Here is a 16,747-nt window from a genome sequence, read left to right as displayed (position 1 = left end):
TATTATTGAGTATTTGCTCAGATATAAAATTCCCCAAGAATTTATGATTTCTCTGTGATTTGTGGAGTGAAACATTGCATAAAAGAATACATTCTTCTCCTACCTCTTGTTTGTCACCAATGATACTCATTTTGGTATGTGTTCAGGACAGAGGGACTAAATTAGGAAAAGTTTATAAATAGGAAAAGATATAAGGGAAAGAAAAACTTATGTTCTCGGAAAATCATTTCCAAAAGGGCTGCTCTTTTCTCTCACTACTCTGCAAGGAAAAACCAGAAATAGCTTGTTGTCCTACTCACATCACATTAGGCAGTCTGAACTTTGTAAACCTGGCCTTTTCTTCCTCTGTTGGAACACCAGAAGTCTCTTGCCAGGAACTAGTGTGGTTTAATGGCTGTGGAAGAGGATATACAAATAAAAGTTAATGCTATTTGTGAAACAGCATTGAATTTATGCACATAACTCTAGCCTGACTTAATGTTTGTTAACTTATATTTAATGTTTACTTGAGATACAGACCACAGTAAAGATCTATGTGATTGTACAAGATCTAATTACATGTTTATTTTAAGAGTCATATTGGATGGCGAAAAGAAGCCAAAAGATTGCTGCTGGTGATGACAGATCAGACGTCTCATCTTGCTCTCGATAGCAAATTGGCAGGCATAGTGGTGCCAAATGACGGAAACTGCCATCTGAAAAACAACGTCTACGTCAGATCAACAAGCATGGTAGAGTAACAATAGCCTATTAGTAATTATGACTCTTTGGGTTAGTATAAGTTTAAATTGGCAAATTCAGCTGTCCCTGTACCAAGAAATTACCTAAAGGGTCATGATCCAGAGTCAGGACAAGTCATGAGAGACAAGTTACAGAACAATGCAATCTATAAATTTTGATCAATAAAATGTAAGGCTGAAATACATGGATAACATCTAGTAGCTGACTCTCTAATGTCCTACAAAACAATGTGTAATTTATGAAAATAAAAGTGATAGAAAAGCTTACTTTTTTAGGCAACTGAAGAACCTTCAAAGGAAAAGAGCATATACATATATGTTTGCCTGACTACTTGTAGCTAGTTCTACAGGGTTAGTATTGAAAAACATATTAGAGATGAAGAAAAGTGTATTTGGCCTGAGGAATCCTCAGAGAAAAACAGAATCTAAGTAGAGACTAGGGGGGAAAAGGAGTAAAACAAGGTTGGCTTTCAATATTTTATATTTCACTCCTTCCTTCTGAAGTTTATCTGTATTTGGGCTTCCCTGGATGGCTCAGATGGTAAATAATCTACCTGCAATGCTGAAGACCTGGGTTTGATTTCTGGGTCGTGAAGATCCCCTGGAGAAGGGAGCTTCCTGAGGGTTAGTTTCACCTCTGAATCATATATTTAAATACAATCTCCTAGAGCCGTATTTCCCAGAATTAGCTATTCTACATGTAGAAAATCAATTGCATAAAGCATCATTTATTTTTGATGTGATCCCTGTTTATACATGCATGCAAATGTTAGAACAAAAGCTTCCAAACTTTCTTATATTGTGGCACCTAGCTCTTAGTAATCTTTACCCTGGTACACATAGGCAAAACAAACAGACAGCCTGACAGTTCTGTTTATTGAGTAGTTAGGGCCAAATAACATAACTATTTATGTTCTAAAAACCTAGTAGCCAGTTAAAACAATAATACAGATGAATCATTTGTGTCATTCTTAGTTATAATGGGAACTTCCCAAGCCTTGGAATCAAACAGGACATAGCCACCCTCATTTTCTGTTACATACTGATTTTCATGCTGCTTAGTTTTGCTAAGATATGACATCATGTAAAAGAACAGAGCCAAATGTAATCATAAAGCAGTGAACCACTTCCAGCTGGTAGTTCACGGATACTTGACAGATGTCAAGTATTACTATGCTTCCCTTAAATATTTAAGATATTTTGCAGCACCCTGGTGAGTGCACCACAGTGCTTGAAGACACCTCATGCACAGTTTGGGAAATGTAATATCAGAAGCATATAAATTATGATGAAATGTGTGTGGTTCCTATAAGTGAAATTTAAATAGTTTTAGTTAGTTAATCTTAAATGCCCTACCAGACTTTTTGAAAGTCTAAAGGAACAACTGCATTACCACATAAAACAAGATTAACCCTTGGTTGGTTTAGATTCTTGAAAGCAACCTCAACATTTAAAGATTTTTAAAGTACCTAGAATTTGAATTTTAAAATCTAGGATTTGGAGTTATTCCCTTAGTGTCTTTCTCATTGTTGATTCTCTCCTACAGTCACATTTCACTTCAGTAGATTCATCCATTTTAGTCATTTATTATCTTTCCTTCTGTTCAATCTCTTTTAATCTGAGATAGAGTTCTAATTCATTTACTGGGAGTTGAGAGAAGACAAGAGGAACCATTCTATTGTGAGAAAAGTAGAAGCTTTCTTTTAAGGAAAAATAATAATTACATTATTCGCAAACTGCATTGCAATTATCCTTTTAAATTTTTGCCAAGTCACTGAAGTCAGCTCTCCACAACTGTACTTTAGATGGTGCTGCTGCTCATCTAGGAAGGATTCCTTAAGGCAAAGAAATGTTCTCATACTTTTAGACATATTCCATGCCATATAACCTTATAGAAACAAAGTATAATTCTGATGGAATTTTACACCGTGTTTGGACTCATATATCAGGAATTTGGACAAACTATCATGAAATGTACTTGTCTTCTTGAACACTGTTTTACCTACTTAAAAGAATGAACATGTCACTGATACCTTCCACATGTCACTGATAGCTACTGAATAAACCAATATTGCTACTACCTTCGAAGAATATTTTACCTCATTTATCCCAGGCCTGTGTTTTAAGGATGCCTTTCCTAAGAAGTCTTATTCCCTTCATTTCCAGGGACACTGTCCTAAAACAAAAGAAATGGAAGCATTTTGATTGATCCCTTGACTGTGCATTTATACACACAAGATGTACTACTGCTCTGAAAACTCCTCTATCCAAAGCTACCCTGAGCCTAACTCTAAGCACATTTATCTGCTCATATTAAAACGACTTCTATTCTCTCCTATTCAGCCATTATAGAGGAATTTGAAAAGATAAAGTTTAGATAAGCAATAAAATATTTTGCTTCTTAGTTTTATCTCCAGCAGCCAATACCAGTAATGTTGAATAGTATCTGGGCCTCTTGGTCCAAGACTCTGGTTCTTTCATTTATAAAAGGTAATAATTGATAAAAGGCATTTCATATGTCTAATTTACATCATCCAGAGTTCTACTGCTTATTCACATAGCTATTTCATGAGGATCAATGTGAATTTCAGAATAGTAACATCTACCATGATTTGAGGTTTTATTAACTGAAATCACTGTTGCTACATACAGTATCAGTATACTGCATACAGTACAGTGCATACTATATGAAATTTATCTTTATAACAACTTGGTAAGGTAGTCATAACTATCTTTCTTTTATAAACAGAAGAACTGAGGGTATAAGAAATTAAGAGACTTGACTGAGGACACACAGCTAAAAAGTTAATCAGTGGCAGAATCAGGGTTTAATCCAGTTCAATCTTTTAATAAATATGTATTCTTAACTACTTTGCCATACTGTCTCAAGGGATACCTAGAAGAAATAAGGTGGTGAAGTTCTTGGTGTAAATTTTACTCTACTTTCTAGTTGCAGTCTTACTTATAGAATAAATAAAATAAAGTAGATAATTGGTCTTATGTATATTACACAATGAGATAAAATTTTAAATAATTTATATTTAAACATTGTTATATTTTATATATGACCATTGGCAAATAATGTTATAGTATTAACTAAATTACATTTTCCACTGCTTTTTCTCTAAGTGCCAGAATGAAAAACTTGAGTAGTAATATAGTTTTATAATTTACCAGTTATAATTTATAACAGTTTAAAATTTTAAAATTAATTCTAAAATGGTAGAGGTTAGTATAAAAATTATTAATGGTGTAGAAGACAAGTTGTTGATACTGAGGCTTTAGAATTTCATCCTGTTTCCCTACCCAGCTCCTCCAGGGTGATTCCCAACCTCATTCAGAGCCCTCTTCACAACCATTCACCCCCACCCTCAACTAAGAGTAACGCCAGAGTCTCCAATAACAATGAAACGGGCCCAGGGAGCAAGTAGTTGGAAGAGGCAAACAGGTCACACAATGAACCATTATTAATGAGATTTTTAAATATTGCTGTGACTCTCAGTTCTCACGGAGAGATGCAAATAGGCGAGATCCTACCACACTGCTAATTGTATTTAGTAGCTTAGATTTGGTGTTTCTGTCTCTGAACCTTTTTTTTTTTCTTTTTGTGCCTCATCATTTTAAGGTCAGTGATTTTTCACTCCTCCTCTCATTTAACTCCCGGAAGTCCTTTAATTTATTTAGTTTCATAGAAATTACTAATATGTCATAAGAATAATAAAGTTAATTCTAATATGGCTAAACTAAAGCATATAATCAAAACTTTCACCCTATTTCCTGACTCATACTTCGTTTTTCTCTGCTTAACACTGTATAAAAAATTTTCAAAATTAAACAGATAAGATTAGTTTAGACTGTTAGCACTTCTGGGTTTTATGAACATGCACCATCAGCAAAGTAAATGGAATTTCACCCAGGCAAAAAGCACCTAGAAAGTTTTAAGTTTATATGCAATTTTTTTTTAAATATTGTTACAACTTTTAGTTTAAGGTAAGAGAGAACTTTCAGCAAGAGAAAAACAGAGTCACATACAGGGAACACCCATAAGGCTATCAGCTGATTTTACAGCAAGTTTTATAAAACAAGGGAGTGACATGACACACTTAAAAGTGCTGAAACAAAAAAAAACCCTACAAGCTAGGATACTCTGTACAGCAAGTTATCATTCAGAATTGAAGGATATATAAAGAGCATCTCAGATAAGCCAAACTAAGAGAGTTAATCAATATTATCCAAACTTAACATGTTAAATGAAAAAGAAAAGGCTGTAACAAAGTAATAAATTATAGGAAGGGGGAAACACCACTGGTAAAGGCAGATATATAGCAACATGGTAGTTCAACTACTTAAATAAGCTAGTGAAAAGGTTAAAAGACAAAATTATAGAATCAACTAAAACTATAATAAGTAGTTAAGGGATAGACATGAAAATGTAAAACATGATATCAAAAACACAAAAGGTAGAAAGGGGATAGTAAAAAATTTAGCTCTTCTACAGTACGTTTAAACTTAAATGACTATCAGCTTAAAACAAGCAGACATAGTTACACATCAACATATATGAACTCCATGGTGACCACAAATCAAACACCTACAATAGGTATACAAAAGCTAAAATGAAAAGAGATGAACTAAAGTCTAATACTAAACTAAAAAGAGACTAAAACTAAAAAGAGATGAACACAAGCATACTACTTAAAGCAAATCATCAAACTACAAAGGAACAGACTAAAACAAGAAGACAAAACAGAGAAACAACCAGAAAAAAGTAACAAAATGGCAATAAGCACATACCTACAAACAATAATTTTGAATATCTATGGGCAAAATGCTCCAATCAAAGGGCATAAGGTGGCTCATTGGATAAAAAAAAAAAAAACAACAACTATCTAACATGCTGCTGTAAGACACTCAAGTGAGAGCTACAGTTACACAGACTGGAAGTAAGGGGTTGAAAAAAGATACTCTATACAAATGGAAACAAAGGAAAGCTGAGGCAGCAGACCTGTATCAGACAAAGTAGACTTTAAAAGAAAGTCTGTAACATAAGACAAATAAGGGCATTAAATATTATATAATGATAAAGGGATCCATACAAGAGGAGATTACACTTATTAACATATATGTGCCCAGTATAGGAATACACACACACACAGAAATAAAGAAAGAAATGGACAGTAATACAATAATAGTAGGACACTTTACCATCCCAATGACATCACTGGGGAGATCATCCAGACAGAAAATCAATAAGGGAACAGTGGCCTTAAATGAACCATTAGACAGTTGTAGGTATCTACAGGACATTCCATCCAAAAATAGCAGAATGCACAATCTTCTCAAGTATACATGAAACATTCTCCAGAGACCACATGCCAAATGCCTCGACAAATTTAAGAAGATAGAAATTATATCAAGCATCTTTTCTGACCACAATGACATGAACCTAGAAATCACTTATAGACAGAAAAGTGGGAAAAGAACAAAGACATGGAGACTAAACAATATGCTAGTAAGAAATCAGTGGTCAATAAAGAAATTGATGAGGAAATCAGAAAATAAATTGAAACAAATAAAAATGGAAACAGAATACTCTAAAATCTATGGGATATACCAAAAGCAGTTCTAAGAGGGAGGTTTATAGTACAGGCCTATATCAAGAAATTAGGAAAAATTTAAATAAGCAGCCTAACTTACCATCTAAAGGAATTAGGAAAATAAACACAAAGTCCAAAGTCAGCAAAAGGAAGGGTATAATAAAGATTAAAGCAGAAATAAATAAATTGATGTTTATTTAATTTATTAAACTACAATAGAAAAGAACAACAAAACCAAGAGCTGTTTTTTTTTTAAAGATAAAATTAATAAGTTGTTGACCAGGATAATTAAGAAAAAAAAAAGAGAGTACCCAAATACATAAAATAAGACATGAAAGAGAAGTTCTGCTATAATCACAGAAATACAAATGATCATAAGAGAATACTAAGAACAGTTAATACCAACAAATTGGACAAACTAGAAGAAATAGGTAATTTCCTACAAACACACAATATTCTAAGACTGAATTAGGAAGAAATAGATAATTTGAACAGATCATTAACTAGTATTGATACTGAATCAATAATCAAAACCTCCCGAACTAAAGTCCAGGACCAAAGAGCTTCAGGAGAATGCCACCAAACATACAAAGAAGAGTTAATATCTATCTTTCTTAAACTATTTCCAAGAAGTGAAAAGAAAACATCATTTCCTGAGCAACTTTCACTTTCATGTTTTTCACTTTCAAACACTTCCAAACTGATTCTATGGGGCCACCTTTACCCTGAAACCAAACTCAAACAAAAACAATACCAAAAAAAAAAAAAAAAATACCGGTCAATATCTCTGATCAACATAAATCATTATATCACTACATGCAGATAACATGATGCTATATATAGAAAACCATAAAGTCTCCATCAAAAAACTATTAAAACTAATGAATTAATTCAGTAAAATTTCAGGGTACAAGATTAATATACAAAATCTGTTACTTTTCTATACACTAATAATATATTAGTATATATTTTCTCAGGAACAGAAAGCAAGAAAACAACTTTATTTAAATTTGCATCAAAAGGAATAAACATACCTAGGAATAAACTTAACCAAGAAGGTGAAAGACCTATGCTCTGAAAACTATAAAACATGATGAAGCAAATTGAAATTGACAGAAAGAAATGGAAAGATATCCCATGCTTTTGAATTGGAAGAATTAGTATTGTTAAAATGGCCATACTACCCAAAGCCATCTACCCAAAGATGTAATGCAAATTCTCAATTACCAATGGCATTTTTCACATAACTAAAAGAAATTATTCTAAAATTTATATACAATCACAGAAGACCCCAACTTGCCAAAGAAATACTGAGAGAAAAAAACAAAATTGGAAGTATCATTCTCCCTGACTTCAGACTATACCACAAAGCTACAGCAATCAAAACAGTATGTACTGACACAAAAACAGACATATAGATCAGATACATAGACAGTCCAAAAATAAACCCATGCACATATTGTCAATTAATGTATGACAAATGAGGCAAGAATATACAGTGCAGAAAAGACAGACTTTTCAACAAATGGTGCTGGGAAAACTGACAGCTACATTCAAAAGAATAAAACTAGAACATTCTTTTTTCACATCATTTTAAAAAATAAACTCAAATGGATTAAAGACCTAAATGTAAGACCAGAAACCACAAAACTCTTAGAAGAAAACACAGGCAGTATGGTCTTTGACAAAGATCTTCGTACTATTTTTCAGACCTGTCTCCTCAGACAAGGGAAACAAAAGCAATAAAAACAAATGGAACCTAATCAAACTGAAAAGCTTTTACACAGCAAAAGAAACCATCAACAAAATGAAAATGCATCCTACTAAATGTGAGATGTTTGCAAATGATATGTCTAACAAGGGGTGAATATCCAAAATATATTAACTGTTAATACAACTCAATATCGAAAAACAAACACATGTATTTTAAAAATGGGCAAAAGACCTCAATAGGCATTCTTCCAAAGAAGAAATACAGATGGCCAACAGGCATGTGAAAAGATGTTCAACATCACTAATCATTAGGGAAGTGCAAAATAAAACCACAGTGAGATATCACCTCATACCTGTCAGAATGGCTATCATCAAAAAAACCACAAATAACAAATATAGAAGAGGAATGTAAACAAAAGGGAATCATAGTGCATTGTTGGTGGGAATTTAAATTGGTACAGCCACTATGGAAAACAGTACTGAGATTACTCAAAAAATTAAAGATGGAACTAAGATATGATCCAACAATTCCACTCCTAGGCATATATATCTGAAGAAAATGAAAATCAAAAAGATCTATGTACCTCAATCTTCATAGGAGCACTGTGTTCAAAAGTCAAGATAGGAAAGAAATCTGGCCATCAAGAGATAAATGAAGTTTGTGGTATATATATATATATTTCAATGGAGTGTCATGCAACTCTTGAATGAACTATTGCCATTTGCAATAACATGGATGGATCTAGAGGGTATTATGTTGAGTAAAATGAGTCAGACAAAGACAAATACTGAACATTTTCACTCATATGTTGAATCTGAAAAAAGAACAAATGAATGACTATAACAAATCAGAAACAGACTCACAGATACAAACTGGTAGTTACTAGCAGGGAGAGGGATGATGGAGGGGCAAGATAAGATAAAAGGATTAAGAGGTACAAATTATTAGGTAAAATAAGATACAAAGATGTAACGTACAACACAGGGAATATAGCTAATATTTTGTAGGCTAGGCTATTATAGCTAATTGCTTATAATCTATAGAAACAGTGAATCACTATGTTGTACACCTGAAACTAATATAATATTGTAAAGCAACTACACTTCAATTAAAATAATATGTACGTGTGTGTGTGTGTATGTATGTATGTATATATATATATATATATATCACAGCTTTTAAAACTAACAAAATGCCCGATTTTAGCTTGCTACTCTACGATCTGTTTAGAACTGTAAATGCCATGTGAACAATAAGGACTTCAATAATAAAATTAGAGTAGACCTAATTTGAATGCTTCTCATGCTTGCAGAAAACTAGCCGGGAAAGTATTTATGTGAACAGTATTTAGGTGTTCGTTTGTTTGTTTTTTCCTAAAAAGTGAAAGCAAAGTTGCACATAGAATCACCTGGGCTAGGCTCAAAGTAGACTCACACTGCTTCTAATGCCCCTAAAAATGAGAAAAAATAATGATTTCCCAAAGTAACTCAACAAAAACAAAAACTGATGAAAATATTTATGAAATATAATGTTCTAAATAAATTATGTTTGGTTAAATCATGTTTAAAAACGCAGAAAATTTTTATTACCATTCTCATTGAACAGCTTACAAAAAATAATTAGTCCATGCCCCTCATTCACTAACTAAGGATATCAAGAATGCAATGGACACCATGTTGACAGGAGCCACAAATTCAAACACTTCAGGAACCAGGTGCAAAAGGTAAATACATGAGGCAAGTCAAAGCATATCCAACAGCCCAGCATCTAGCCTTTAGTAATGGTCTCCAAATGTCTTTTACTGAAAGCTGTCTTTTATTAAGCAGCTATGGTATTTGCTCCTTTACACTTGGGGAGCACCATCCATCATCCCAGTGAAGTATAGATATTGCTATTACCTCCATTTTATAAGTGAGAAGATGGAAGCACTAAAAGAATCAGGAACTTGTCTGTGGTCACACAGCCCAACATAGCAGTGTCTAGGTAAATGACAAGCAATGTAACATCAGGACATGAGCCCCTGAGTTCAGTTCAGCTCAGTCACTCAGTCGTGTCCGACTCTTTGTGACCATGAACCGCAGCACGCCAGGCCTCCCTGTCCATCACCAACTCCCGGATTCTACCCAAAATCATGAGCCCCTACTTATCATTAATTTGGGCTTAATAATTAGAAAATGGTAAATTAAACACATGTTAACCCATTTAATCCCCACCATAACCCTGCGAAGTAGATACTAGATACTAGTATTTATACCTCTTTTACATATATAAAAACTATATCACAGAGAGGTAAAGACAGATTCCTAGTGTCATGGAGCTAATAGTTGCAGAACCAAGAGTTGAAGCCCCAAGTGGTCTGTTTCCAGGGCCCTGCTCCTGGTATGGCTCTCAGCCAGAACAATTTTGTATCCTGCCTCCATGAAGATATTTCAATGTCCACAGGTATTTTGGTTGTTACAACTAGGGGAGGAGGGACATATTGGCATCTAATAGGTAGAGGCTAGGAACATCGCTGAGTATCTTATAACACACAGGACAGTCCCATACCACAACACAAAATGTAAATAGTGCCACTGATGAGAAACACGGGCCTATGAGATTATTACTGTGCAGCCATATAGATAGAAAAACAGGCCAATGGGAGAGATGGAGACTGACAAAACATAAGTCTTCATCTTTAAATAAATCTGTGCTATCAGATTGTTTTCATGATCTGTCATCTAAAAATCGATTTATAAAAAGTAATGAAAAAATAATCCAGATAATTGAGTGCTTTCACTTAACCAAGACATTTTTTCATATCTTATTATGATATGCAATACTTCAAATTCTATATTATCGTATAACTTTTTTTTGAGTTATTCATTCATTCATTTTAATAACTATTAATAGACTTCTGCTTACCGGGTTATGAGTAATACAGGGGACACACTACTGAAAAAGAACATCACTGGGAGAACTAAACTATGGTGAAGATGAACAAGTTAAAAGAGTAATTACAATGGTTAAAAACAATTGTAAGCCATTATATTAATTTCCTAGAACTACCATAAGAAAGTACTGGTGGCTTAACACAACAGAAATTAATTCTCCCACAGTTTTGAGGGCTAGAGGTTAGGGATCAAGTTGTCAGCAAGGCCACACTCCTTTTGAAGATTCCAGAGAAAAATCCTTCCCTACCTCTTCCTAATTTCTGAGTTTCTGAGTAGACATAAGTTTTGGGAAGAAATTATTCAACCTACCACAGGTGTATGTATGATTTGCAGAAAGAAAAAATATTTTGCTATAACTGGAGAGAGATTTATAAAATACGAGGAAAGTGAAAGTGAAGTCACTCAGCCGTGTCTGACTCTTTGCGACCCCATGGACCGTAGCCTATCATGCTCCTCCATCCATGGGACCCTCCAGGCAAGAGTGCTGGAGTGGATCGCCATTTCCTCCTCCAGGGACTCCCACCCCGACCCAGGAATCAAACCCAGGTCTCTCGCATTGTAGGCAGACACCTCACCATCTGAGCCACCAGGGAAGCCTCTCACAAATAATATAAATCATCATTTTTAGGTAAAGAAGAAACACAGGTTATAAACTGATAGTTGAGAAGACTGAGCACAGAGAGGTCATTTGTCCTATCTCATACAGCTCAACAGAGAGAGCCCTGAATTTTAAATACAATTGCATTTTTTTAAAATATAAATGTGAAGTGGGTCACTATTAGGTTCAGTATAAAGTGTTTTTTTACAAGTTTTAATAATTTATGCATGGAAACTTTCATCTGTTCAGATACAAACCCCAAATCTCATTTTAGGTAATAGTTGCTATTACTCAAGTAATGCTTTAGTCAATGCCTTTTTATAATGAATCTCACTTTTATGGAGAATCTTAAATGCTTATTTTTTGTCACTACATAGGTACATTATTAAAATTCATACATCTCTACACCGTTATTTCTTTAACCAAAACTGTTTCCGTTTAATCCTTCTTACCTCCTCTTTCCTTTTGACATTTTAAGTTATTTCTCACAAATCACAGTGAAGGTGTTGGTGAAGAAGAAAAATGTGAAAGGAATCCTTTTGCCCTTAACTACTTAGGCGCTGCTTTGGCACAATGCTTTCTCTTCTCCCTTTTGGCCGTGAAATTCTTGTTATCTCTATTAATTTTTTTCAACGTTTAGAGAAACAATATGTAATGGGTTAGATAGAGGGCGAGTTATGGAGAAGGCGATGGCACCCCACTCCAGTACTCTTGCCTGGAAAATCCCATGGACGGAGGAGCCTGGTAGGCTGCAGTCCATGGGGTCGCTAAGAGTTGGATACGACTGAGAGACTTCACTTTCACTTTTCACTTTCCTGCATTGGAGAAGGAAATGGCAACCCACTCCAGTGTTCTTGCCTGGAGAATCCCAGGGACGGGGGAGCCTGGTGGGCTTCTGTCTATGGGGTCGCACAGAGTCGGACACGACTGAAGTGACTTAGCAGCAGCAGCACAGGGGGAGTTAAGGCTGAGAAGTAGTGACGTCACCAAACCAGGACAGCTGGCTGAGAGGGAGTATTCCTGCTAGTGAAATACAAGACATAAAAGGTAAAATACTTAATACTTAAAAGATACTGTGCTTCATGGGAGAAAGGGGAAAGGGTTCAACAATGGCCATTAATCCACAACTCTCTTGTTAACAATGGTTTATTTAAACATCTGTTAAGCATTTGTAACTTTAACAAATTGGCCTCAAGGTACTTAAAATTTTCTTTTAAAACAGTTCTTTATAGGGTTAAAAAATGTGTTCTTTTAAGCTTAAAAATACACTGACCTTCTTAATGATCTTCTGAGAAAAAATAATTTTCCCTGTTCTTGAGAAGGAGAAAGAGATTAAGAAGGCTCCAAAAACTGCTTACATTTTGGACTGCTTTTTAAATATTGATTTTATGTGTGTTAAGTATAAGCTGGTCAAAAACATGTGGATTAATTTTTCCATAAAATATGAATGGTTTTAAAAATTAAGAAGGGGGAATGCTTGGCAAACTCTGATTATTTTTTGTCAAAGCAAAAATATTTGAAAAGCAGTTGTTGCCATTAGAAAATATTCCTAGTACAGCTAGATACAATTTTTATCATAAACTGACAACCCAGGATTTGAATACAGGATTTTCTTCTTTTAAATAGACTTTGTATTACACCATGTTACACAGCAAATATATATTGCACGCATGCATGCTAAGATGCTTCAGTTGTGTCCGACTCTGCAACCTTATGGACTGTAGCCCAGCAGGCTCCTCTGTCCCTGGAATTCTCTAGGCAAGAATACTGAAGTGGGTTGCTGGGCTCTCCTCCAGGGGATCTTTCCAACCCAGAGACTGAACCTGGGTCTCTTGTGTCTCCTGCATTGGCAGGCAGGTTCTTTACCACTAGTGCCACCTGGGAAGCCCATCAAATACATATGCATATATACATTAATATATTTGCATTTCAACACTTGTTACTGAATTTCACCTCAGAATGTGATTGTCACTAATATGTCTCTGTTTCTGAATATTAGATAATCTTTTAATTATGTCACTTGGAATCCAACATTAACCTAAAAGGTACTAAAGACTTTGTACTATGTTGAATGCAACCCTCTTCATTTTTCTGAGCTTCTGATATTTTTATGGCAGTTTTGTCTTTAAAATATCCTTAATACTTTGATGTTAACCTTATTTTTTTTAGTAATTTAAATGCCTCTAGTAAAACAATAATCCTTCCCAACCCAATACATTTTTATGTTAATCATACAGTTCTCTGTATAACAGATGTTTGGAAGTGTATGGAACTGATGCACTAAATTTCACTCCCTTCTTTATCTCATTTTCTCATTTTTCATTACAGGAACATCCCTCACTAGGCCAACTTTCAGAAAAGTTAATAGACAACAATATTAACGTCATCTTTGCAGTTCAAGGAAAACAGTTTCATTGGTATAAGGTATGTTAACTCCCAAAATGTAAAAATTAAAATCTTTGCATCTGTAGTTAAAATTAGAATACTTCTCAGAACCCCAGGTAAGGATTCTGGGGTTCTTATACTTTGTACAATCTAAATTTAACACTATATTAACTAATGTATACTACACAGTGCCCTAAGTTAACATTTAAGTATAAATAAATACAAATTCTATGTTTGCAAACCTAAAATTAGAATCTAGTGAGGGCACTGATAGTACTTGGTACTGAAGTCAAATGAAGTGAAGTCGCTCAGTCATGTCCGACTCTTTTCGAACCCATGGACTGTAGCCTACTGGGCTCCTCCATCCATGGGATTTTCCAGGCAAGAGTACTGGAGTGGGTTGCCATTTCCTTCTCCAGAGGATCTTCCTGACCCAGGGATCAAACCTCGGTCTCCCGCATTGTAGACAGACTTGGTACTGACTGTGACAATATTGGAGAAGACTTTTATCAGGTGAAACGTAGTTCACACCCCAACTATACCATGTCCACATTTCTGCTTATTCTAGTCCATGGGCATATCTTTATAATAGATTAGATTGGGGAGCATCAGTATTTTTCAACAAATCTAGCACCAACATACCTAGATTTTGTCTAGGTCATCTAATAAAGGAATAAGAGGAGCCATGGAAGTGGCTGACTCAGTCAAAGCCTTGCTACATAAGAATAATTTTGGTTTTGTCCAGAATCTTTTCAGCCGGGTGAGTCCTACAAGCAGAATAGACATTTGACACCTGTGTCACTCTGGCAGCACCCCATGGGATTCCTCCTGTCACCCCCAAAATAGAACTTCTGTGATCCTGCTAAAGCTTTCCTTGCAGTCTTTTAGATTCTTTTTTCCAGGAAACTCTCTTTTCTTCATTTCTACAATGGCGTGATACCCTAATTTTCTTTACACGTCTGGTCACTGGATCTTCATCTCCCTTGTTGTCTTTGCTTTTACCTTGTACCCACAATGTCCTTTACTTATTTTTTTTTAATATTTCAGATAAACTATTTTTTCTTTTGGTTTCAACAGCTACTTGAATTCATTTGCATTTGCCACAAAGCTGGTGTTCCCGTCACCAGTTTCCCTAATATCTGACTACTACATTTATCATCTGAAAGTGCTACTTTAATTATATCATTTCATCCCTTAGCAATTGTATCATTTCTTTCCTACAGTGAAGATGTAATTCCCTGTTTTCCAAAATTTACATACCATGGAATTCGTTTTAAGGAAACAGCTGTTATATCCACAGAAGTAGAGCTCGGACTCAAATTAAATGCCCAAATCACTTTACTAACAATAGTAACAGCTCCCACTTTTTGAGTACTTACTGTTGTCAAGCACTGAGTTTATTAACATTAATTCATTTGATACTCTTAAAACTCTTAACAAGAAGGATAATATTACTAATATGCCCACTTTAAAGATGAAGGAAACAAATGCATTTAGGGAGGTTATATACTTTCCTAACAGCCTAAATCCTGTGTTCTTAACCTCTAAGCTTAAATTTCAAATTGAATTTCAACTCACTGAGCAGCTTTTTATTGTTTTGCTCTTTTTTGTCTGCTATTTATTACTTCTTGATGGTGATATTGGCTCTAGCAGTTTCTTCCTACTCCTTTAAGAAAATTTCTACTGACTGTTAAACCATAAAACCAGGTTTGTTATTAACTGAATTGCATGCAAAGTAAAAATCAATGGATTCTAAAAGCGTAACAAACTCTGCTGAGTCCTGTGTATGCCATGCAGTCACCCAGTTTGGTTGCTCACAGACATTTTTATTAATCACCTTTGTCTGAGTTGTAACACCTTCCTAACCCATCTCCCAAATCCACCTTTCACCTGGCTGCAGGATAAGCTATTTGAATCACACTTTGAGTAAAGTGCTCCAGTGGTTTCCTCTGATCTAGAGGATCAAGCCTTTATTATGGCACATGAGGCTAGTGGGTCCCTGCTTGCCTCGCTGACCTCATCCCCCAAAGCTGTCTGCCTTAAACTTGTCCCTCCAGTCGTGCTTCTAATTCTCCTGTGAACACACTCACCAGGCTCTTTCTTTTCTTTGTAACTCTGTTCTTGCTATTTATCTCCCATCCCTGGAAGCCTTTCTCCATTATTAGTTGTTAACTCTTACTCATCCTTGAAGACACAACTCATGAATCACCTCCTCCAGGAAACAGTCCCTGACAAATTTCCCCAGCCCCCAAATGCCTGCTCTGTATCCCTCGAATTAGGGTCCATATATATGACCATTGCTTCATGGGAACATCATTTTTTGAAACTGTCATTTACATTCCTGTAAGATCCTTAAGGGTAGAAACTATGTGGCCTAATAATTTAGCGTTTCCAAAGTGGCATATGATGCTACTTAATAAAAGTTATATAAATGGACTTTTAAAATGTCTGACAAATATATTTCCCTTATACCTGAGGTACTAAATTATTTGTAGTAGCTTATTGTTCAAGTAGTAGCCGTCATACAGCAAGAACTCAGTGACACTTGTGAATGATAAAATGATATATAAATGCATTTCAAGACTTTTCATAATCTGATTCCATATAAATATGCAGCATTCACTCTAGTAAAACTAGTTACTTCTCTATTCTTAGTTAATCTACAACTTCGGTAAACCTTTAAGCCTTTACTAATTCTCATTTTCTCACTAGGAATACCTAGAGTCCATTTTTTTATGGACCATCAGAACACCTGTTCAATGAAACTTCCATTTGTGACT

General features: G+C 34.9%; 1 protein-coding gene across 1 annotated transcript in view; it reads left to right on the top strand.

The window, feature by feature from the left end:
- The window catches only part of ITGB8 (integrin subunit beta 8), a 98,423-nt gene that overhangs the window by 57,712 nt on the left and 23,964 nt on the right, over positions 1–16,747 (top strand). The window contains exons 6-7 of the mRNA XM_005908372.2: positions 573–731; positions 13,911–14,006. Coding sequence (XP_005908434.1) covers positions 573–731; positions 13,911–14,006 — 255 coding nt within the window. The remainder of the gene's footprint in view (positions 1–572; positions 732–13,910; positions 14,007–16,747) is intronic.

The sequence above is a fragment of the Bos mutus genome, chromosome 4 (genome assembly GCF_027580195.1).
Source record: "Bos mutus isolate GX-2022 chromosome 4, NWIPB_WYAK_1.1, whole genome shotgun sequence".
Lineage (NCBI taxonomy): Eukaryota > Metazoa > Chordata > Mammalia > Artiodactyla > Bovidae > Bos > Bos mutus.
The sequence above is the reverse complement of the archived record's forward strand: the minus strand, read 5'-3'. Positions and strand labels throughout refer to the sequence as shown.